The sequence below is a fragment of the Hoplias malabaricus genome, chromosome Y, assembly GCF_029633855.1.
Source record: "Hoplias malabaricus isolate fHopMal1 chromosome Y, fHopMal1.hap1, whole genome shotgun sequence".
NCBI classification, from domain to species: domain Eukaryota; kingdom Metazoa; phylum Chordata; class Actinopteri; order Characiformes; family Erythrinidae; genus Hoplias; species Hoplias malabaricus.
This window is the reverse complement of record NC_089820.1, coordinates 79,731,252-79,756,878: the sequence shown is the minus strand read 5'-3', so window position 1 is coordinate 79,756,878 and position 25,627 is coordinate 79,731,252. Positions and strand designations below refer to the sequence as shown.

General features: G+C 41.8%; 1 protein-coding gene across 2 annotated transcripts in view; it reads left to right on the top strand.

Moving 5' to 3' along the window:
• Positions 1-25,627, top strand: part of LOC136679622 (guanine nucleotide-binding protein subunit alpha-11) — a 61,422-nt gene that overhangs the window by 29,951 nt on the left and 5,844 nt on the right. The window contains exons 2-7 of one of the 2 annotated variants that reach the window (XM_066658258.1): positions 8,633-8,817; positions 13,473-13,627; positions 15,751-15,879; positions 17,234-17,362; positions 21,539-21,668; positions 24,789-24,942. In XM_066658258.1, coding sequence (XP_066514355.1) covers positions 8,633-8,817; positions 13,473-13,627; positions 15,751-15,879; positions 17,234-17,362; positions 21,539-21,668; positions 24,789-24,942 — 882 coding nt within the window. The remainder of the gene's footprint in view (positions 1-8,632; positions 8,818-13,472; positions 13,628-15,750; positions 15,880-17,233; positions 17,363-21,538; positions 21,669-24,788; positions 24,943-25,627) is intronic. The other variant, XM_066658259.1, reaches the window with a different exon arrangement.

The following is a 25,627-nucleotide window of genomic DNA, read 5'->3' as shown; positions in this document are numbered from 1 at the left end:
AGGAAACCCACGCAGACACAGAGAGAACACACCACATTCCTCACAGACAGTCACCCAGAGGAAACCCACGCAGACACAGAGAGAACACACCACATTCCTCACAGACAGTCACCCAGAGGAAACCCACGCAGACACAGGGAGAACACACCACATTCCTCACAGACAGTCACCCGGAGGAAACCACGCAGACACAGGGAGAACACACCAAACTCCTCACAGACAGTCACCCGGAGGAAACCCACGCAGACACAGGGAGAACACACCACATTCCTCAGACAGTCACCCGGAGGAAACCCACGGAGACACAGGGAGAACACACCACACTCCTCACAGACAGTCACCCGGAGGAAACCCACGCAGACACAGGGAGAACACACCACACTCCTTACAGACAGTCACCTGGAGGAAACCCACGCAGACACAGAGAGAACACACCACATTCCTCAGACAGTCACCCGGAGGAAACCCACGGAGACACAGGGAGAACACACCACACTCCTCACAGACAGTCACCCGGAGGAAACCCACGCAGACACAGGGAGAACACACCACACTCCTCACAGACAGTCAATCGAACCCACAACCTCCAGGCCCCTGGAGCTGTGTTACTGCGACACTAACCTGCGGCACCACCGTGCCGCCCAATTTCCAACATATTTTACTGAAAAGGAATGTATAAACAAAAGAATATTCAAATGAACTCGGCTTATAGTTATTTATATGTAATATTATTTTTTGAACACTCCTGAAACAATATTCAGGGCCGTTTGGACCCGTTGAGACTCTATCAGCGCTCGTGACCTGCTTAGACCCACCCAGTGACGGACAGGGTGTCAAGGAGATGTCGAGGATAAAGCCAGGCTAATACGCTCACAGAAGCAGGTCGGTGTGATGTAATGGAAGACGAAATCCTGCAAAGACATCACAGAAGCTTGGATTATATTCAAACTGATATCACAGACACTCCCAAAAAATGCAAAGAAGAATTTCATGTTCGTAAATGTTGCCCTCTTCAGCCGCTGTCCTCGCGTAGCTGGGGTTTACCCTCAGAGGGACGTCTTCTTCACTATGTTTAGTAAGAGACCGTGTTTGAATTCAGTTGTAAATTTAAGTCACTGCCTCAGCCTTGAACTTGGAATTTTAAGTCATTGATAAGATATAAATATGATGTTTTAATGGAATATATATAATATTTAATGGAAATGTACACAGTTTATTTATCTAAGGAGAGTAAAATAAGACGTGCTGTTGAGGGTATATTTACATTTAAAATGCACTGTACACTATCCCTTTGTCTTTCTGTCAGTGTATGTGAAGAATAAGCTTTAAAAATAGCCTTTTTGTATGCAGTATATATTTATTTTTATGGTAACGCAGCTACAGTCATTCACACAGTGTATAAGGAGTGTTTAAGAGAGCTTACATCTTAAGTAGTTTTAAGAGCTCCTGTTAAATTGAGAGAGAGAGAGAGGCACCATGTAAATTTTAGGACAAACAAGATGCAAAACTAGATTTTTATTTATTGAAGCGCTATAGCTTTAGTTTTTCATAGTGTCTGTGTTATCTTCATGATCTAGACTCGCAGCTAGGAACCTGCTCTGACACTTCCTCTGTGGGATATAATCTTTGTTTACTTCTAAACCTGATTTTCAATTCTCTCACAGATAGCATCACCGAAAAAGTGTGGTCGAAGTATCGGTTTCACACAGAGTGCAGGGCTGTTAAAGTTATGTAGCAGTGACGTTGTGGGTGAATGAAATTGGCAGTGCTTGGTAAAAGAAAAAAAAGTAACGGAAATGAATAGTAAATTCTAGAATATTTTACAGAGAAAAGATAAACAAGGAGGCTTTTGTTTAAAGAATAAATAGCAGTGTAGTATGTGACATGGGTTCGATGCTCATTTCAGTTTGGTGTGTTTTCCCTGTATCTGCAGGAGTCCCTTCCAACAGTCCAAGCATGTGTTGGTCGGTGGGTTGGTTGTGTGAATGTCCACAGGTGTGTGTGTGTGTGTGTGATGCTCTGAGATGGATGGATGTTCCTGCCTTCCTCCCAGTAATTCTGAGTTGGCCCCTGGATCCACCCACACCCTGATCAGCCGTTACAGCCTTTCTTTTAAAGTTAGCCGTTGAAGAGAAACTACTCAGTACTACAGTATAAAAATAGTCCTAGCCACACTGATAGGAAGTTGTTTTCCTTCTTCTCCTTTTTTCCTCGGTTCGAGTAGCAGGACAGATTCTGGTGTTTTTGGAAAGTCATTGAGAAGAAAAGCATTTTGCAATGAGAGGGAAAGAGAGAGAGTGAGATTTATTTATTTTGTTTCATGGATGAGGGCAAAGCCTAGTGTGAAAGAGATTGAGGGAGCATTAAATAAAATAGAGAGAAGAAGGGTATCACTATCTGTGTCGATATACAGCTGTTGGTAGCAGATATAGAAATATATCCATTTATTTTGGACACCAAACTGAAACCTGGAAATAAGCTGATGACGATGTGATATTTCCTTTCACAAGATATTCATTCATTATCTGTAAGCGCTTATCCAGTTCAGGGTCGCGGTGGGTCCAGAGCCTACCTGGAATCATTGGGCGCAAGGTGGGAATACACCTTGGAGGGGGCGCCAGTCCTTCACAGGGCAACACACACACACACATTCACTCACACACTCACACCTATGGACACTTTTGAGTCGCCAATCCACCTACCAACGTGTGTTTTTGGACTGTGGGAGGAAACCGGAGCACCCGGAGGAAACCCACGCAGACACAGGGAGAACACACCACACTCCTCACAGACAGTCACCCGGAGGAAACCCACGCAGACACAGGGAGAACACACCACACTCCTCACAGACAGTCACCCGGAGGAAACCCACGCAGACACAGGGAGAACACACCACACTCCTCACACACAGTCACCCGGAGGAAACCCACGCAGACACAGGGAGAACACACCACACTCCTCACACACAGTCACCCGGAGGAAACCCACGCAGACACAGGGAGAACACACCACACTCCTCACAGACAGTCACCCGGAGGAAACCCTTGCAGACACAGCGAGAACACACCACACTCCTCACAGACAGTCACCCGGAGGAAACCCACGCAGACACAGAGAGAACACACCACACTCCTCACAGTGATCGCCAGTGATCCCACACTACAATACCCAGCATGCACTGAGCTAATTCCTCAATGGCCCTTTTAAGAGAGCAGTTGGGCATCCTGCTCAAACTACTCAAACACTTCACTCCGCCACAGGAAGAAATACACAGCTAAACTCCTCACAGCCCACTGTGTTAATGTGGGTTTTTCTTGGGCTAGATGTGATGCAAAATTGACACGGACTCATTCATAAATTTTGTGAATATCTGAAATAAATCTGTGTGTGAAATATCCCCTTGGTATCATTTGGAAGAGAAGAATACAAGGATAGATTATAATATTAAATTTCGTCTATATCAGCCAGCACTGAGAGAGTGAGACACAGCACTGACAGACATTGCACGGTTCTGATCTGCAGATACATTTATGTGTTTCATGTGGTTGTGGTGTACTTCCTGTGGTTGTGGTAAAGCTGATCTTTCTTGGTTACTCTCATTTGTTCTTTCTCTCTGGCGGTGTGAGCTTGTGTGTCCGTGTGGGTGTCTGAAGGCCTGTGTGAAGTGAGAGAGATAGAGAATGCACTAGATACTGTGCAATCAGAGAGTTAGTGCAGTTCAGAGTGTGTGTGTTTGTATATATGTATATATATAATAGTGTGTGTGTAGTCCTTTATGGTTTTTTTAAGGGCTCAAGCTAATTCTGGGTGTATCTGCCAACTTCACCTTTAAAGTCATGGTGGGCTAATTTCTCCATCATTGCACAAGTGTTCTGTGTCTTTGGAGTCAGGGTCACACTGAGTCTGGAGCCAAGGAACTCCACTGAACACCCAGTGAATAGAGAGCAATCCATTGCAAGGCTCTAACATATACACTCTATTGCCAAAAGTATTCACTCACCCATCCAAATAATTGAATTTAATTGTTCCACTCGCTTCCATGGCCACAGGTGTATAAATCCAAGCACAAAGGCATGGAGACTGCTTCTGCATACATTTGTGAAAAAATGGGTTGCTCTCAGGAGCTCAGTAAATTTAGTTCACCAGTGCAGTAAGTCCAGTTGTGAAGTTGCCTCGCTACTAAATATTCCAGAGTCAAATGTCAGTGGTATTATAACAAAGTGGAAGTGATTTGGAACAACAGCAACTCGGCCACAAAGTGATAGGCCATTTAAAATGACAGTCAGCATTTACTGAGTTGCCTATTGTGCAGAGGTCACCAACTTCCTGCAGAGTCAATCGCTACAGATCTCCAAACTTCATCTGTCCTTCAGATTATTGTCTAGAGAGCATCATGGGATGGGTTTCCATGGCCGGGCCGCTGCATCCAAGACATACATCACCCAGCGCAATGCAAAGCATCGGCTGCAGTGGTGTAAAGCACGCCGCCATGAAATTCTAAGGCTGTGGAGCTGTGTCTGGTGATCTGATGGACGAGTCTGAGTTTGGCAGTTGCCAGGAGAATGGTACTTCTTTGACTGCTTTTTGCCAAGTGTAAATTTTGTTGGAGGAGGGCTTATGGTTTGTGGTTGTTTTCCAGGCGTTGGGCTCGGTTCCAGTGAACTCTTAATGCTTCAGCATACCAAGAGATTTTGGACAATTTCATGCTCCCGGCTTTGTGGGAACAGTTTGGAGACGGCCCCTTCCTGTTCCAACGTGACTGCGCACCAGTGCATAAAGCAAGGTCCTTAAACACATGAATGAGTGAAGAACTTGAGAATGGTATAAAATTCCCATAACCACACTCTTAACTTTGTGGAAAGCCTTTCCCAGAAAAGTTGAAGCTGTTGTAGATGGGAAAGGGTCGAATGGGATGATTAAGAATGGGATGTCACTAAAGTTCATATTTGGACCGAATGTAGTTTCATATACAGCTCTAGACCAAATTAAAGTAACTGTAATTTATTTGAAAGTGTACTGTATTATTCACACTGTTCGGCCGCCCATGACACACCACTGCTCTGTTCATAGTTGTAGAGGGTATTTTTGTCTGTAAAGAGGTGCTTCAGTTTATCTTAAGAGGCTCTACACACTGGCTTCAGCACTTCAGCTTCTCTCTCTGTATCTCTTTCTCTGCCTCTCTCTCTCTCTGTCTCTTTCTCTCTCTCTCTCTCTCTCTCTCTTTCTCTGTGTCTCTCTCTCTTTCTCTGTGTCTGTCTGTCTCTCTGTGTGTGTGTCTCTCTCTCTCTGCCTCTCTCTCTCTCTCTCTCTGCCTCTCTCTCTCTCTCTCTCTGACTGGTGTATGGCTGTTACCTGTCAAGTGTTTTCCCCTGTTTAGTTGGCTTATGTGGAGTATTGAAATAATTTGATAAATCCAGGGGCCCTGCAGGTAGCATTGATGCCACACAGCCCCAGCTCCTTGCCTGTACCTACCGCACGTTTCCAACAACAAACTATTTCCCAAACCAAATAAATCTGTTCCCATCTGGACACCTCCCATGAGCTAAAGAAGCTCCAGAAAGAGCTCAGAGCTGCAAATAAAGCATTATATCACAGTGGAGCTGGAAGAGGGCATTTGCTGAGATTTATATAAATAAATAAATAAAAGAATTAACAGGAACATGCTCCGTTTGTTTGTGTTTTCTGAGGCTGTGCTTAGCAGTTACAGAAGTTACAGAAACTGAATTAATGAGCTTAACAGATGGCGTTTACCGTCACTAATTCGCCCTGCTGAACATACAAATGCAGTGGAGCCACACTTCCCTATGTTTGGGGTTTTTAATAGAGTTCTCCGGATATGTGTTGAGTAAATGGCACTATAATGGCTGAAATTGGTTGGAATATTGATACAAATGGAATCAATATCAAATCACTTAAAGCATCAGGGCATGTGCACATCCCAATTTCAGACCAGATTAGAGCAGATTATCATCAAACATTAAGGACTAACAGCTTCCACATCTTACTATGATACTGCCTCATTTCAAAATGATTTTTAAGTTGGCCAGTACTATTGACTAATGTGACCAAAGAGGGCAGTGGTGGCCTAAAGGTGGCCTCATACTGGCTGAGGAGTAAGCTCTTGGCGTATGTACTTGCAACAAGACGCATGGGGTCTGATCGTTCACATTGAGGTCACATGAATCGATATGAATCCAAATTAGAACCACATATGATAGTGACTCAAATCTGATTTGACAGTTCACACAGAGACAGTTAGCAGTTAGCAACATGTTAAGTGTAACATGTTTTAAATGTGCTTAGCTCAAGGGCACTTCGGTTGTGGATGTCGAGGGAGGAGAAAGCCCTCTGACCTTTAGACCATAGCTGCCCCCAAGTGTTTCAGTTCACTCAGATCGAGAAGAGGGAATAAAGGCAACACAATGAAGGTGTTAACAAGCTTCCATCAGTAAAAGTGGTGTTTTTTTTTGTGTCTCTAAAGCTTTAGGTCTTCTAGGAATGCTGCCCCACATTTTCCGTGTGAATTCTACCAGGGAATAAGTAACCGTTTTGGAACAGATGTAGCCCTCGGTCTAAAAGTTGAACATTTGTGTGCAGGAGCTGCAGGTGGAAGGATTTCTTTAACCTCAGAATGAGGGAGGAAAAAAATTAACCATTGAATCATCACCATTACTTCCTCAAAAAAACATTGCATTAAAATTTGATTTCCTTTTACGTCTCTGGTTACGAGTGGTTTCCAAATTGCAGTCATTACAAACAACAGTGCATAGTTTTACCACCTGCTCAGGGATATTTCCTTTCATTTCCAACTCCTGGATCTTGTTTTCCAGCTTTCTTGACTGGCCGCACTGTGCTAAAGTCAGAGACCACCTTTTATTTGTGTAGTTTCGGGTCAGTACAGCTTTAGAGCGTGCGCTAGGCGATTGTGTTTTATTTTCAAATTTGTATAAATTCACAATAAAATGTGAAGAAAACAATTTTAAAATTGGGACAGAGTGGCTGTCTTAGTGCTTGGCCACTGGAGGTCACCTTGACTAATACAGTAGTACATTGGTTGTGATCCGGAATTAAGACCTAAGTGACTCCAAATATCAGACAAACACTCTGGTGATATTACCTAGTGCAAAAAGCTAAGACTTGCACCAGACTCTGGGACACACTTTGGAAAATACATTGTTTTGACTGGAATTAAATTATTACAAGTTCCAAACTGTGGAAAACATGGGACCTGGAGGATGCTTCTCCCCCTCCACTCAAGCACATTACAATTACACTGCTAGCCACTGCAGGTGTCTGTTAGCTGGTTAAATAGTTAGTGTTCTCTAGTGGCATTGTGTTGGTAGCAGTTTGAAAAGAATCGGTAGTTAGATTTGAATTATTTTTGTCCTCACACCCTGAGAGTGTTAGATTTATGTGTGATTTGGAGGGTCCTGGCTCATATGAGTGGAACTGGTGATTTTGGGGGGAATAAAGGAAAGATAAGAAAAAGAAGAGGAGTTTCATAATGTGTCTAGACATTGTCCAACTTTCTAAATATACAACACGTCAAACAATAATTATTTATTGATTTATTTTTGTCTGTGTATCTTATCATGTCTGATTTTGGAACTTGCCTGGATCCCTGATATGCCTTTTCTTCTTCCTTAGCAGTGTGAGGGAGAACTGCAGGCCTTTGCAGCTACTCCAGATGTGTCAGGATGTGGAGCAGCATCTTTACTCCTCACTAAACACTTTGTGCTGCCAGACTAGGGCTGGACGATACGACCAAAAATTATATCACAATATATTTTGTCGAAATAATTCCCATATCGATAGGAACCCTATAAAACCCACTGAAAAACTTCCAAGAAACATAACAACACCATCCAACATAAACCTATTGGCTTTGTTAGCATTAATATATACGTGTTTCAACAATCATTCAAATATCATTGTTGCTGAAACCTTTTATATTGTGATATATATTGATATGGAATTATTGTCCAGTCCTATACTAGACTTGTTTTGATATGTGTTTGGTGCAAGGTATTTGGCGTTTATCAAACAGACAGACATCACTCTTTTGTTTGGAGATGCCTGGCTGATAACTGCTGTGATGCTGGATGTTGGGGCAGCACGGCTACCTGTAGATTAAATCCCAACTCCAGTCATCTGTAAGGAGTTTGGTGTGTTCTCCTCGTGTCTGTGTGGGTTTCCTCCCACAGTCTAAAAGCACATGTTGGTAGGTGCCAGGGTGAGTGTGTGATGCCCCGGTGAACGGATGAGCGGATGTCACTGACCAATCATTTACTGTTTTATCACCTGATGCGAGGATTCATCACAAAACCTGAATCTTTTTGTTTGTTTTGGTTCGTTTCAAATATGAATTAATTTGTTCACGTTGCAATACACGCTTAGGCACATCACATACTTAAAATATGTCCATGGGGTATAGTTTGACTTTCTATTTCATTTTGTTTTTCAGTTGAGTAGGTGTCATAACTCCTGTGCTCCAGCACCATTATCTCATGCTGATTATTCCTAAGTTATTGTTATTAATGTTAACGTGGATGGACCAGTTGCTAAAGGCAAAAATAACCAGCACCAAATCTGTCTTTCTGACTCTGATCTTTATCCTCTTTGCCTTTTACAGGAACGGGAGAGAGTGGCAAGAGCACCTTTATAAAACAAATGCGTATCATCCATGGCACTGGTTACACGGACGAAGACAAGCGCGGCTTCACCAAGCTGGTCTACCAGAACATCTTCACCTCTATGCAGTCCATGATCCGTGCCATGGAGACGCTTAAAATTAGCTACAGATATGAGCAGAACAAGGTGAGGGAGAATGGTTTTGCTATTGTTTTTTGTTTATTCAAGCCAAGGCTCATAGGCTGTGATCGAAATTGCTTCATTGTTAGTTTTGTGCTGCAAAATGAAACACTATTTCTTTCACTACTGCTCCTTTCACACATAGATGGTAATCCAGAACTGTTCAGGGGTTTATCCAGAGGAGCTGTGTGTGAGAATGGGACCACCTGGGACCAACATACATCACGGACATTACACAGACTTTATCCTGCTAGCACCCTAGTAATCAGAGTCTGCGCTTGTGAGAATGGCGTGGGAAATATTCCGGGGTTCCTCCAGTACGCACTGCACAGGCGCTGCCCTGGAGTCCATGTGTGAAAGAGGCACAAGTCGAGCTAGAATCATAAGTGAATTCAGACACTTCTGCTAAACAACGCTTAGTAATGAAGAACCTCGCAATGTGTTTTGGTTCAGCTCATGATGTTCACTATAAATTACAAATGCATTGTGGGGAATGTAGTGCCCTCAAAATTACGCGCGAACTACATTTTACAATTTGGACACTTAAAGAAATATTATGACACACCCAGTAGTGCCCTAAAATGTAAATTAGGACACAGCCATGGGCTTACATCATGATGGCCACTGATTTGGCAACGAAAGGCTAATTATAAAGTGGACAGTCAGACATTGCTGTGTAACGTCACTGATCAGGATGAAGTGGTTACAGAAGATGAATGAATAAATAATGTCTTAATCACAAGTCACAGCTCAGGACTGAATTTATGACTTAATTAATCCCATGAAAATTCTCTGTGCTGCACAGTAGGTTTGGCAAACTGAAGTAACCATGTATTATCCCCCAACTCCCCACCCTGCACCCCACAAATATACACTAACCCCTCCCTGTTATATGATATCACAGTTATTATTTGAGTGGTGATTTCCTACTTAAAATCTAAAGCCTTGTTTCCCATAATAATCCGTCAAAATAATCACTGTAAATCGAAAACTTACTTGTTGATTATCTCACCATGCACCAGTGTGCGGAGTCACGTATCAACCAATAATATGATGCTTCATTTCCCTTTCCTGCATGCCCGAGAGTTATGAAGTGAATCATTCACTAGCTCTGAGAACCTCCCGAATACGGCTGCTTCTGTGGAAATAAATCACATTTCAGAAGAAAAATGCATCATGGTGACATCTGTTTTAGAGGAACTGCACTTGTAATGTGTTAAAGGCAAAGCACCACTTAATGGACCTCCATGAATATTTCACATTATTGTAGTTACTGACAGATATAAGTATGAATTAAAATGAAAATAGCAGCTTAATTCACTTTAAAACTGACAATTTTATTAAATTGACGGAAAAACCCGAGCTCGCTACGGGAATTATTGAACGCAACCGTGACGTCACTGGTGGACAACAGCTGAACAACGCCGCGGTAAAACACCGTTATGACTGACAGTTATGAAAGTATCTAGATAAATAACCAACATTATTCATGACAATAGCCTAGCAATAAGCTAAACTCAAATTTAGAGGTACCGTTATTCTTGTAAATGTGATGGAAGTCGAACTCGAATTCATCCGACACTATAAACCTCCATAATGCAGCTACGTAGCCGAGTATAATCTGAGCCACCGAGTTTAGCGAGTCAAGCTAACGTTAACTAACACCAACTAAAACAGGCGAAGTGAGTGTCCATACCCTGTTTACCTCCATGTTACAGAGGCTCTTGAACACCTTTCGTTGGTGTCCTTACATGCCCATATTGTTGGAAAAGCGCCAGTGAAATGAGCTACAGATAACGGAGTGAGCGGATGGTCCTTTCCAAAGTGTCCGTTTAAAGTCGACAAATTTAGTCCATTTTCTGGATATTTTGGGATCTTTGGGCCATTTGTTCACAGATGTCCCACTGTACATTGAATGATTGCAGCCAAAAACAACACAACTTTTCATAATTTTGCATTAAATTAAGTGCAGCTTCTAGAGTTGTTGTCCACCATCTACGTCACAGGCAAGACGCCTATTAGAGTTTCCGTCTTTTAAACCTTATTCCTTGAACTAGTAAGAAATAACATGTTTTCTGACTATCAATAAACACAAGTTAGGAACTCAAATTCCACTGTGTTTATTTGTTTGCCACTTTCACATCGCTGGTGCTTAGCTTATAACAAGTCGTTAATTTACTGTAACTGCTTCATCCTGAACATCTAGAGGCTTAGGAGAATCATAGGCGCACGCAAGAACACACCCTGGTCAGAGTGACAATCCATCACAGGGCCCGGGCACAAACTGCCTGACTGGCCAGGTATTGCCACCTACCGAATGGCCAATGTAAAATCCCGGCCTGGAACTTGGATCATAGGTCAGGGTTTGAAGATCTCTGCATTATAGTGTCTTTAATATCACCCATTTGTGTTCACGCTTTGGTTCTTCTTGTTACATATTGACCGAGGCAAATCCTCAGTGAAGATTAGAGACTTGAGCACACACTGTGAGCTCAGTTTAACGACCCAAAACACATCTACCTGATAAGAAGCATCTTTGTTTTCCTTCCTCTCTGTAGTGCCCTGAAGCGACTCTACCCAAGTATAATGTAATTAGAAAATGAATTATGTCATGTATGTTGAAAAAAAAAAAAAATAAGAAACTGAACATTGATGTTGTGAGTGAGGCTTCAATGAGTTTTGTTTCTGTATGAGGTAAAGCACATGAAATCCACTGCTATGTATTTACGCTTAACGTCTTTGTGTTTGTTAGCTTAGCCACTAGCTTTTAAATATTCTGAGAAAAATAGCTTTTGTATTCAGAAAACCTCTCCCATCGCTACCATCAGAAAATCATGAATGAAAAACAGTGGATGACTAATATCTTGGAATCCACGGTGTCTCACACAGCACGGTGCTCAATTTTAATCAACGTACTTGTGGTACACGATGTTTCCAGTTTAGGAATGATGAAAATAAACTGATGTTTTCTTTATACATCCTCAAAACATGTCACTTCCCAGAACCGTTTTAAAATGACCTGAGGATTAGTTTGGTAGATTTTATCGATAAACTGAACTTACAAACACTGCTTGTACTTGGGATTTTCCAAACCAGAATCTCCAGCTTCTCACCTAAAGCTTTGTGTGCGGACTCAGCTGTTGGAGGAATAATCAGTAATCTAACACTTTCTTGCCTTCTCTGTGTGGGCCTAAATCTCTCAAAAGTGTAGACACTGAATTAACTGTGTTTTGTATCTGCCTTATTCATTTTAAACTGGACATACGCTGGGCAGTGGATCAGTAATCTGGTCATGAATGCAGCATCAGCTTTCATTTTCTTTTCATGCAGAAAACAGACCTCTATGATTTGCTTAGTCATACGATGTGGGTTGTCCAGGAGAGCATGATTGGCTTTGTTCTCTATGGGGCTGGTAGCATGGCCCCCCTCCTGCTGGCAACACAAGCACAGTGCTAACCACCGTGGGAGTCTGTTAGCTGACATGACAGATCTGGGCGGTTAGCGTTCTCCTCCAAGCGCGCAGAGCTGCGCAGTGGCATTGTGTTAGCAGACGTTTGAAAGAATATGTAGTTGACTTCACAAATATTGGAGGAAACATATCTTGCTCTTAACCCCTCAGTGACTGGAGGTCCTAGCTAAAGGGTGGATTTGGTGAGGACTAAATTTACTCACATCTACATTTGGGGTTGTGCTGGAATCTATTTTTCTCACCAAACTGGTGCCTTTTCTTTCCAGAAGTTACAACACACAGTTATGTAGCCCACGCATTTCGTTTTTTGAGCAAAGACTATATATTAGTTTTATATATCATTTTTCCAGGTCTTCTTTTTGCCTAAAATATTGGTCACTTTTCTGCTTGTTACATTCTGTGTTTGTCTCTTTAAAGGAACACTAGGTAACATGTAGACTTTTGGCTCCTAGTGTAATTCATTTTTACAGCACTGTACTGAAATCAGTAGCAAGGGGGAGGTTACATAGTGCAGTTCTGCAGTGCTGAGCCTAGAGTAGCAAAGGCAGATGTTCTATTCTCTCTCTTACAGCTGAGTGGAGCACCAAAGTTATTTTCAAGCTCTAATTTTAATGTAAAAATAATACCTAATGTTGCTTTAAAGGCATTGTCTGCAATGCTTCTACTGGGGAACTGCTGCTCTCTCTGGTTTGTTTAAGTTCAGAAGCTCCATGACTTTTAAGGTGAAATGACTGTTGTTTGAACATGACTTGTTTTTTTTTTGTTTTTTCACTGAATAACCACAGAAACACATTTGTAACTCGAGTTGTTTAATTTTGTAGTTAGAAACAGCAAAAATAAGTCAATATTATTCACCTATGAAGCAAGAATTGAGCAAGATCCTCATCTCAATTCATGTTTTTCAAAGTTTGGAGTTATTTTCTTTGCCGAAACACGTCGATGCCACTTCTCTGGCGTGAGCAGAAAGAAAAAGCCTAGCATACCGGACCGATGCTCTTTGGGTTTCTATTAGATATTTACTGACACTGGGGCTTCGTAAATACATTAGACTGGTTTAGACAGACATTAGACAGACTGGAGAGCAGCAAATGTTGAGGAAACATCCTCAGAATTGTTTAAAAAAGTGTTTAATTAAGTGTCTTTATAATCGTGACGAATGCCTTTAATATTCGATATCATGATCTAATTGCAGGCCAACGCCATGCTGGTGAAGGAAGTGGATATTGAGAAGGTGTCGTCATTTGACCAACCCTACATCAGTGCCATTAAGGTCCTGTGGTCAGATGCAGGAATTCAGGAAGCCTATGACCGTCGTAGGGAGTACCAGCTTTCTGACTCCACTAAATAGTGAGTACACACACTGCGCTTGTGTAAGAGCTGTATTTGACTGGGGAGTGTTAGAGCTGTGCAGTAAATCCTTATTGCTCTGTTTCGTGCCAGTCTTTAAGCGTTTGCATCAATGTGTTTTTAATAAATAAAACGAATACTGCTATTGACTGTTTGCAAAAGTTTGATTGACACACCTTTCAGCCAATCACAATCTGAATAGCCAAGAGTCCTCGAAACCAACCTGCCCTGAGAACAGAACAGCAGTGGCAGGACAATTAGTCTAAATGTTTAGGGTAAAAGATAAAGGAAATATGTCACAGAGACTCTTCCGCCCCAGTTCCTGTGGTTTGGATTTAATTTCATTTAATTTCCTTATGTTACTGTACATGGATAAGGGACGTTAATTAATGATACCATTACTGTTAAGCAGTGTCTCCACTATGATAGTAATTGACAGTTATTCAGTCTCTAAGCAGAGTTCTTGAAATACAAACATTTGAATGTGAAACACTGGAAGTTTTTAAACCACAATTTCGAGAGAGCACAGATATAAATATATCTATATACCGTTCCTGTAAAAATACGGTAAATGCCTGGGAACTCTGCTGCCACTATTTTACTGTAAATCACAGTATTTACAGTAAATTATTGTATTACTCAATTACAGTAATATGCTGTAAATTTGAAATACAGTAGTGTTCCTGTAAAAATACGGTAAATAGCTGGGAACTCTAAGGACTGGCGTCCCCTCCAGGGTGTATTCCCGCCTTGCGCCCAATGATTCCAGGTAGGCTCTGGACCCCCCGCGACCCTAAATTGGATAAGCGGTTACAGATAATGGATGGATGGATGGATGGATGGATGGCTGGGAACTCTGCTGCCAGTATTTTACTGTAAATCACAGTATTTACAGTAAATTATTGTATTATTCAATTACAGTAATATGCTGTAAATTTGAAATACAGTAGTGTTCCTGTAAAAATACAGTAAATGGCTGGGAACTCTGCTGCCAGTATTTTACTGTAAATCACAATATTTACAGTAAATTATTGTATTATTCAATTACAGTAATGCGCTGTAAATTTGAAATACAGTAGTGTTCCTGTAAAAATACGGTAAATGGCTGGGAACTCTGCTGCCAGTATTTTACTGTAAATCACAGTATTTACAGTAAATTATTGTATTATTCAATTACAGTAATATGCTGTAATTTTGAAATACAGTAGTGTTTCTGTAAAAATACATAAAATGGCTGGGAACTCTGCTGCCACAGTATTTTACTGTAAAATTTACAAGAAATTTTTTACAGTGTAACGTATTTAAAATTTGGGGCTTCTTTACATTAGCTTACATTGGCTACATTGCTAAAAAAAACATCTGTGCTGAAACACAGAAAGCTAGTTGTTTTGCTACAGTCCTCACGTTTTTGCAAACAGTCGATGGCAGAATGTCTAATAAAGTTGTAAAATGTATGAGGATTTCTTGGAGCTGCTGTGTGTATGTGAGAGTGAGTGAATTGAATCGGTTCAAACACAATGATAAATATTGATTTGTATGTATTTAATTGTATTTTAGATGAGCGAGAGCGTCAGACTCAGGTCCTGTGTAATTGAGCTATTATCGTGACCTGAATGGGTTCTAAGCTCTTGATCTCAGAACCAACATAACCTTTTTATAAAGACTCAGTTTAGAGTTGTGTCTTAGAGTGTCCTTGTGTTAATTGAAACACTTAAAAGGAAGAAGAATCTCCGAAATTGCCCTTGAGCCTGGCTTCTGAATGTAGCATTAATTCAGTCAACGCTGGACGTTAATGAGTGTTTACAAAGAAACCGAGATGAATTTGAGAGTGCTGTTTCTCTCTCAGTGAGTTTACCAGGTCATAGTTTAGATACGTTAGCAAATGCTTATAGGGAAGTGAAAAGCACAAAATAGTGCCCCCTGCTTGTATGAGCAGGTATTACATTCAAATGATTGGGTCATGTCTCGTTTTGGAAACTTGTGTTTCCTTTTTACCCGGATTTTCTGCATCAGAATCACATTTTATAAACCATAGTGTTTATAATCAGGTGTGAATGGATGGGTGAGTTTGGTGGGGTTGGGTGAGCATTGTGTCTGGATTTACATTGCCCTTCATCCTGCAGTTACCTTACCGATCTCGAGCGTGTAACAGCCTCGGGGTACATCCCCACTCAGCAGGACGTCCTGCGGGTGCGTGTGCCCACCACAGGCATCATAGAGTACCCCTTTGACCTGGAGAATGTCATCTTCAGGTACCAGTGTTGGAGCCCACCAAGTGCTGAAATACTGCTGCAGTGCACAGCCTGTGTCTCACTCTCTCACTCTCTCTCTCTCTCTCTCTCTCTCTCTCTCTGTCTCTCACACTCTCTCTCTCACACATACACACACACACAACGTTTTAAAGGCTGCTAACCTTCATCAGTGTCCCCAGACTGCAACGCCTCTGAGACTGGCCATGATTGATATGATATTGTTTTATCATTTGTGTTTAATATCTTCTTACGTAAATCTATAGCCGTCCCGAACAGGACTGTACTGGCTCCGTATACATGTTGATATTCCCAATACAGTATGTGAAGTCACATTTTTAAAGCATGTTCTGACAGATATACGGTGTGCATCGAGCCACAATGGAGTGAAACACTAATTAAAATGGAATTCTGTCTGTTCTGTCAAACCATAGTCGCTGCCTACGGGTTATGTTTTGATAGAATTTTGACATTTTGAAATACTTAAGGTTTATTATGTAACTGTAATTAATATTAGTGCATTAGTCTGTGGGGTAGCACTCTGAATATTATTAAAAATAACAAATTCCACATCGTGGACAGGGTGCAGTTCCATTGCAGCGCGTCACACAGTCAGCCAGTCACTCCCACTCACACCCGTGGACGGTCTCACAGCCAATCCACCAAATAACGTGTGTTTGGGCTGTGGGAGGATACCTACAATGACAAGGGGAGAACACACCAAACTCAGCACAGCAAGTGAGCCAAGGTGAGGTTCGAACCCAGGACCCTGGAGCTGTGTCACAGTGACACTGCCGCGCACACACTTTTCATACTACAGGCCTCTGCTGATGTATTGTAGTTAAGCTTACATTTTATGTGGTTTAAAAAAAGACTTCTTAATACGAAAAGAAAGAAAGCGCAATATAACAAAGCAAATTAAACACTCGGTCAAATCCCTACACACACACACGCGCACGCACAAATGAAACGCAACAAGAATGCAGGATACGGCCCCTGACGACATAAAAAACGACTATTGAGCCTCAGGATATGCGAACAAAAAGTAGCTTAAAAGCTTAGTAGGGGTTAAACTATGATGTGCTTTGTGAATCTCAGATAAGATACGCCCCCATAAGTCCAAACTGGCCAGACCCAGAGAGCTTCCAGTTCTCCAACTCCGAGAGACTCTGTGGTGGTGGTGTGATAATACTAACAACACCCCTGCACTTCTCAGTTGGAATGACCCAACACGTAGGCTTTAGCACTGGATTGAACCACTGGCTTGTAATATAGGGGTGTTTTACTGTAAATGCTGTCACTCTGTCTTCACTATATTGTTGTGTCTATCTCTGTCTGTCTCTCTCTCTCTCTGTAGCTATCTGTCCGATCTGGATCGTATTGCTACACCATCCTATCTACCCACCCAGCAGGATGTGCTTAGGGTTCGAATCCCAACCACAGGGATCATTGAGTACCCTTTCGACTTGCAAAGCATCATTTTCAGGTAGAAGACCCTCCGTCTCAGTCGCTCTCATCTAGGTGTTGGTATTAACAGGGGATTTGAAATGACGTGCCCATCAGTACGTTGACGTTGTTGTTCTTGGGTAACAGTTTTATGCAGGAGTCTAGTTTTGAGACCTAAAAAGATCTAATTGTACCCCGACATCAATCAAACGCTGTCTGTGCTGTAGAGGTATTGATTTTTTGCTTTATCTCAGGCTATGAAAACCAACCCACAGACCTTTTCCAGCTATTGTCTAGCAAGAGAAACTCTTCCGGGGTTTCACTTTTTTTTTTTTTAAGGCCGCCTTTTTTTAGTAGCGAGACGAAGCAGATGGCCGTGATATTTTGGTCTGAAGGTCGATATGAAGAGTGCGGTTGGTGTGCAAACCAAAGCCAAAGCTTGTGTTGTTCGGTGGGATTAATTCACCGGACGATGTCTCAGCATCATATGAGTGTTTATAAACAGTCATTCTCCGTCCCTGCCTCCATTTTCTCTTTTCTTTCTGTTGCGTTCTCTCTCTCTCTCTCTCTCTCTGTCCATTTTCTAGCGCTTTCCTCTTCTGTTTGTCCTTCTTTTCTCATTTAGCTCTCACTCTTGTTCTCATGGAACCTCTTCCAGTTCTCTCTCCCTTCTCACTCTCAGTCTCCTTGTACCTATTATTTTCTCATTTCCCAGTCATTCTCTCTCTCTCCCTCTCTCTCTCTCTCCCTGTTCCGTGTCCGTTCTGAAGTTTTGCCGGAGCGACCGTGGCAGCTCGTCCTACATTGTAGAGCCCGTGCATGTTTAGAAGTAGGTCAGCGAGCCCCCGGCTGAAGGAAATGAGGACGACGATGTGAAGGAGCTTTATTTTAGGCAGGCTCTCCTAGAGGGCCTCATTTATCAAAGGACCCTCTGTGGGCTGCTGGCTCAGGACTGATGCGGCGTGGGGGCGCTGTCCGCCCCAAAATCAGCCATCCTGCCGGCCTCTAACGCCATCTACCTCTTTATCCGATCCCCAGGTTTCTCCCTGTGTGCACAGGTGAACTGTATTTAACCCTTAGAAGATGCAGTTATCACCAGTGAGTAGATGGAGTTAGAGCTTCACTGCTGACTGAATCTATTGGAGGAATTCTGTTCAAAAGGCGTACACTGGTGGGAAAAAAAAAATATCAGAAGGAAATTATATTTTAATAAACGACAGTATATTTATTAATAAAGAACAGCAAAAGTCAGAGACAGTGCTGTTACCATGGCAAATAGTTGATAGTATTAGTGACATTTTTGTCCCCAAACGAATGCTCCTAGTGACAAATCATGGTTTTGAGAAGTACCAACTTCCTTGTATCTTTTCATCGTTATTTGACTGACCCTGTGCTTCTCGCGGCAGACGGGTTATTTGTGACAGAGAGGACATTCATTTTAAGATCAGTTCAACAGACAACTTTCTTCGACCTCCTGCTGTCTTCCAAAGTACTGTCCTCGTTCTGATACTAATAGAATGAGCCATGATGACATTTAGAGACAGCGAGGATATCAGATTTGTTGTTATGAAGTCACGGACAGCTGCCTCAGCTTCTAAAGGACCAAGAAGACGTGCAGATATTCATTTATTATTTATTTATTTTAATTTTTCTTCCTCCTTGTCCTCCTCGATACTCCCCTGTCTCTCTCTCTCTCTCTCTCTCATTGTCACATCACTGCTTGGCTTGTGGGAGCACATTGTGTTGTGTTTTAAAGGCCTGAGAGTTTGCCGTGTTTATTTTTTGGGGAGGTGGGGGGGGTGCTGCATGGTGCATGTCGCTAGAAATACTAGTAAAAACACAAGTGACGTCCTCGGACGACCTCGTATACCCACAGAAGGTCCTCTGAGGGAGTTCTGTCACATGGGAGCTGTTTCAATCCACACGTGCCTCTGACATGACTGAGCCTTTAATTGACACTTAAAGGGGAACTCCACCAATTTCTACAATTTTCGATGTACCTCATTCGATTAGAGTCAAAGTCATTTAGAATGCTTTAATGTGAATGGTTCGTTGTAGAGAAACTTACAAAAACTCATCGCAGTGATGATAGGAACCAGATAACAAGATGGCGCCAACACAAATATAATATTTTATATATATTTATAATTATATACCAAGAATACTATTTGGTTTAGATGTATACTGAGATTTTTATATGGAAACATTTACTCTTAACTCTATTTAATGTTTTTTGGCACTGCTGACTGACATCACTTCCTGGGTCTGTAGGATCTCCCTCCTGCACTCGTCATAAACCCCATGTCAGTCAGTGTGGGTGTCTGTTAGATGTTATAACAGACCTGGATGGTTAGCATTCTCCTTCAAGCGTCAGGAACTGTCCATTGGTGTTGGGTTAGCAGCAGTTTGACTAGCCTTTTTTTCTCACTTTCTAGAATGGTGTATTTCTTATCAAAAGTATTCTGAATGAGTTTATCTCTCACTGTTTTTGTTATGTATTTGACATTTGGAAAAATTGGTGAAATCCCCTCAAATTAGTTTTTTCAATAAATCATTAAAGGCTAAGCACCAGTGATATGAAAGTGTCAAACAAATAAATACAGTGGAATTTGAGTTCCTAACTTGTGTTTATTGAGAGTCAGAAAACATGTTATTTCTTACTAGTTCAAGGAATAAGGTTTAAAAGACCGTTGGTCCCCCCCCCCCCAACGGTGTTGGGAAACTCTAATAGGCGTCTTGCCTGTGACGTAGATGGTGGACAACAACTCTAGAAGCTGCACTTAATTTAATGCAAAATGACGAAAAGGTGTGTTGTTTTTGGCTGCAATCATTCAATGTACAGTGGGACATCTGTGAACAAATGGCCCAAAGATCCCAAAATATCCAGAAAATGGACTAAATTTGTCCACTTTAAACGGGCACTTTGGAAAGGACCATCCGCTCACTCCGTTATCTGTAGCTCATTTCACTGGCGCTTTTCCAACAATATGGGCATGTAAGGACACCAACGAAAGGTGTTCAAGAGCCTCTGTAACATGGAGGTAAACAGGGTAAGGACACTCACTTCGCCTGTTTTAGTTGGTGTTAGTTAACGTTAGCTTGACTCGCTAAACTCGGTGGCTCAGATTATACTCGGCTACGTAGCTGCATTACGGAGGTTTATAGCGTCGGATGAATTCGAGTTCGACTTCGATCACATTTACAAGAATAACGGTACCTCTACATTTGAGTTTAGCTTATTGCTAGGCTATTGTCATGAATAATGTTGGTTATTTAGCTAGATACTGTCATAACAGTCAGTCATAACGGTGTTTTACCGCGGCGTTGTTCAGCTGTTGTCCACCAGTGACGTCACGGTCGCGTTCAAGAATTTCCGTAGCGAGCTCGGGTTTTTCCGTCAATTTAATAAAATTGTCAGTTTTAAAGCAAATTAAGCTGCTATTTTCATTTTAATTCATACTTATATCTGTCAGTAACTAAAATAATGTGAAATATTCATGGAGGTCCATTAAGTGGTGCTTAGCTTTTAAAGTATAGTTTGGCATAGACTGAGATGTACTGTACATAACTGAAACCATAATCCAAATGCAGTGGTTTAGGCAAGACATATTTTGTGTGGGAAGTTTGCTCCTTTAGATTTTGCCCTGAAGTTACACGGCTAATGTATGTATGTGATGTAAATTGTATACTTTTTGATACACTGTTACTGTCAGTACTTTTTATAGGTACATTTTCTTAGTAGCAGGGTTAATTCAAGTTCTTCAGCATGAACCCATATTTAAATTTAAACATATGGCATAAAATACAATATTCAATATATATTCTACATTACTTTTTGAGCATTCCAGTGTATCAGTTTTCACACTAGCTTCAGTAGCTCCAGCACAATACTAAGGAAGCAAACCATAGGAATCAAACATGTCTTGGCAGTTTGACCACATTTCAATTAAGAGGAAACTCGTGAAATGGGATTTTTGGGCGATGTGTTCTTTTTGAAGAACAGCGCCCCCTTCCAACAGCTCCATACAATGTGTAAGTGAAAGAAAATGCAGTATTATTATTCATTTCTGGATTAAAAATGGTAAGTCGTGGTGTCTTTTTTTAATGAAATATCTCCAATAAATTTGTACACATTCTTCATGGTTGGTAAATATTGTTTCTCTTTTCCTGATCCCCACCTCACCCCTCTCTCTCTCTCTCTCTCTCTCTCTCTCAGAATGGTGGATGTCGGAGGGCAGAGGTCAGAGCGCAGGAAGTGGATCCACTGTTTTGAGAATGTGACGTCCATCATGTTTCTGGTGGCACTGAGCGAATATGACCAGGTTTTAGTTGAGTCTGACAACGAGGTAAGAAATACAGAAAACAAATACAGGTTTTCAGCTGTTCTTGGAGGTCCTGTAATCAGTATTTTAGCTTCTAGTAGCTGTTCTTATTTAACAAAATATTTGGATACGCTAAGGTTATTTTAGACACCTTTAATATGAACCCACTGCTTACACAGGTCTTCAGCTTTTCACACACAGCTTGAAAGAATGAGGTGTTTTATGTCATTTTACTGTAACTGCGCAGTACGTCAAATGACAAAAAAAACATCTAAAAATTAAGTCGCTTAAAAGTGGCGAGAATAATTAATTATTCATCACTTTGTTCGTTATGCATTACATAAAGGAAGAAGCATGTGCATCCATTTGTTCTGATCTTGGGGATAATATTGTATCCAAAGGTATGTGCAGGTTTGTCTTTAGTTAGCGATCATGAACGTCACGTTTTAACACGTTATTTTTGTTGAATAATGTTTCAATTGTAATTTTTAATACTAAGCATTAATTATAGTAAAATTCCAAATGAATGGGAGAATGTTTACATTTTATTTAACAATTATATGTTACACAAAAACGCTTTAAAACATATTTGTACAGCAGGACTCCAGTTCCGAACGTGTGCTAGAGCTGGGTTTCCCAACCTTATTATAACCACGAACTGGGCCAAAGTCAGGAGATAGTGTAAAGGGTGTCTACTCTACGGCACATTCAGTAGCACCACTGACATGTTAACACACAGTTAATGCAAAGTCCTGGGCCTGTTTCCTGGAGACAAGGCGCTCATAGCATGGTGTGATATCTGTGAGTGACAAGCACAGTGTGGTTTTGGTGTCTAGTCGATAAAGAAGCCTTGTTTTAGTGGCTGTCGGAGCTGAGATCCCAGCCTCACAAATATGTGGACAGAAAAGGCAAACAGCATCTTCAGGGCCATTTTGGCAAGGTCAGGGTGTCCTTTCCCTTAATCCGTAAAGATGAGATAGATTCGGATGTGAATAAATTGTTCAGTTCTCCTCGGTTTTTAGTTCCAGTAGTTTGCCCTCTTGTTCCAGTGGGATTGCTGATGAATTGGAGACACGCAGATCACATATCTATTCGCACGCACAAGTTGTCATACGGACACTTGACGCCGTAGACTTATATGTTGTTAATAAATAAAAATGTATTTTTAAAATATAAAATTAAACAGCATTTTGGTAATATTTTGTTTAAAAGTGAGGCTGTAATGCCGTAGCTGAATGCAATTAAATAATCACAAACATGTTCTAATATCTACTTTAAAAACATTTTAGAAAAGTAGAAGGTGTTTCTGCAGTAAAGAGGGGGACAAGCAAATCCTGACCTATTCCATCTTCAAAAAGAGAGGGGGGGACAATTGAAAGAAATTGGACTGTTTTACTCAAGAAAACAAAGTGGAATGAGTTGTATGTCTTTATTTATCCAATTTTGTTGTAAGAAACAAAGTAGACATTGAAATATTTACGTTTGATATGCCTGTCACCCTTAGACTTATAACTTGACCCCATGAATCTGTTTGTTTGTTTATTTATTTTATTTTTTTATTATATTTTATTTTATTTTAGTAGTGTTGTTACTGTATCTCATTTAGTTGTTTACTTGTTTACTTTTGGGCGGCATGGTGGTGCAGCAGGTTAGTGTCGCAGTCACACAGCTCCAGAGACCTGGAGGTTGTGGGTTTGATTCCCGCTCCGGGTGACTGTCTGTGAGGAGTGTGGTGTGTTCTCCCTGTGTCTGCGTGGGTTTCCTCCGGGTGACTGTCTGTGAGGAGTGTGGTGTGTTCTCCCTGTGTCTGTGTGGGTTTCCTCCGGGTGACTGTCTGTGAGGAGTGTGGTGTGTTCTCCCTGTGTCTGTGTGGGTTTCCTCCGGTTGACTGTCTGTGAGGAATGTGGTGTGTTCTCCCCGTGGGTTTCCTCCGGGTGACTATCTGTGAGGAGTTGGTGTGTTCTCCCTGTGTCCGCGTGGGTTTCCTCCGGGTGCTCCGGTTTCCTCCCACAGTCCAAAAACCACACGTTGGTAGGTGGATTGGCGACCTAAGTGTCCGTAGGTGTGAGTGTGTGTGTGTGTGTGTTGCCCTGTGAAGAACTGGCGCCCCCTCCAGGGTGTATTCCCGCCTTGCGCCCAATGATTCCAGGTAGGCTCTGGACCCACCGCAACCCTGAACTGGATAAGGGTTACAAATAATGAATGAAAACGTGTTTACTTTTTCCTTTTTTTTTATTATTGATGTATCTTTGAAAGAAAATACAATAAAAAAAAAATAATAATAATAATAAAAAAGAGGGGGACAGGCTTCCAATTATTACCCATCATTTCAGAAGTAAATCTCTCATGTCTAATGCCTTGTGCTAGTCACTCGGAAGAAATGCAGCATGATGTTTCATTCCTTCAGGGCTTGCGTTCCATTGACTGTGTCTTCAGCAAGTGGTTAGACATTTTCCTTATGAACAATAATTTAACATCTTGTGATGATCCCAAGAATTGTCTGTTGGGACTTTGGGTAGTAGAAAGTACTGAAACTAGATGTATATCAAATTTATTTGTTCCACACCATGATTCCAACTATTTTTTGCAGCTGAAAACTGTAGCAATAACATGCCTTTGTTTATACTTTATCTTATTTAAGAACAATCTGCAAACAAGAAAGATGGCATTATCTCCTTGCGTCTGTGTGGGGGTTTCCTCTGGCTCTAGTTTCCTCCCCACAGTCCAAAAACACACGTTGAATGGATGCATGAATGCAATCAACCGCTAAACCCTAATCCAGAAATGGCAAACTCAACCCAGGTCTCTGTGGGGAAAAAAATAAAATAAAAGCAGAAGGATAAAAGAAAGAGAAACAAGCCCCTCCAGCCACATGGGAAAGGCTTTTAAATTAGACCAAATACCGGCGTGCTGGGGGTGTTCCACTAAAACCTCAGGCTCACTCTGCCTCCCAGTTTCACCTGCAACACAGCAGAACAACCCTGGATGGGAGTGACGAGGGAAATAGTTGTTGGATTTTCGTTCTATCCCCGTTTTCTTCATTGTGCTGCTGCTCGCCATGTGCTGTTTTCGCTTTTTCGCAGGTAAATGATTCTGTCATGAATCTGTCAACTAATGAGGACTTTTCACCACCTTTCCTTCCAGAATCGTATGGAGGAGAGTAAGGCCCTTTTCAGGACGATAATCACATATCCCTGGTTCCAAAACTCCTCTGTCATCCTCTTCCTCAACAAGAAGGACCTCCTGGAGGAGAAGATCTCCTACTCTCATCTGGTCGACTACTTCCCAGAGTTCGATGGTACTTTTTTTTGTTTTTCCGTCAGTGTGTTTGTGATGATTTTATGATATTATTTTATACAATGAAAGGTAGGGCGGCACGGTGGTGCAGCAGGTAGTGTCGCAGTCACACAGCTCCAGGGACCTGGAGGTTGTGGGTTCAATTCCTGCTCCAGGTGACTGTCTGTGAGGAGTGTGGTGTGTTCTCCCTGTGTCTGCGTGGGTTTCCTCCGGGTGCTCTGGTTTCCTCCCACTGTTCAAAAACACACGTTAGTAGGTGGATTGGCGACTCAAAAGTGTCCGTAGGTGTGTGTGTCTGTGTTGCCCTGTGAAGGACTGGCGCCCCCTCCAGGGTGTATTCCTGCCTTGAGCCCAATGATTCCAGGTAGACTCTGGACCCACCGCGACCCTGAACTGGATAAGATAATTGGTTACAGATAATGAATGAATGAATGAACAATGAAATGTATCTTCTGCATTTAACCCCGTGAACACACATACAGTACATACCTAATAGTGCACTAGTGGCGGTGAGCATACATACGCACCTGAAGATGGTGGGCAGCCATCTCCAGAACCCAGGGAGCATTTGGCTTAGGTGCCTTGCTCACGGGTATTTCACTGTGGATTGAGGGAGAAGGATGGTGTTGTTTCTTCACTAATCCCAAAACCTTCCTGCTGGTCACGGAGAACGAACAAGCGACCTT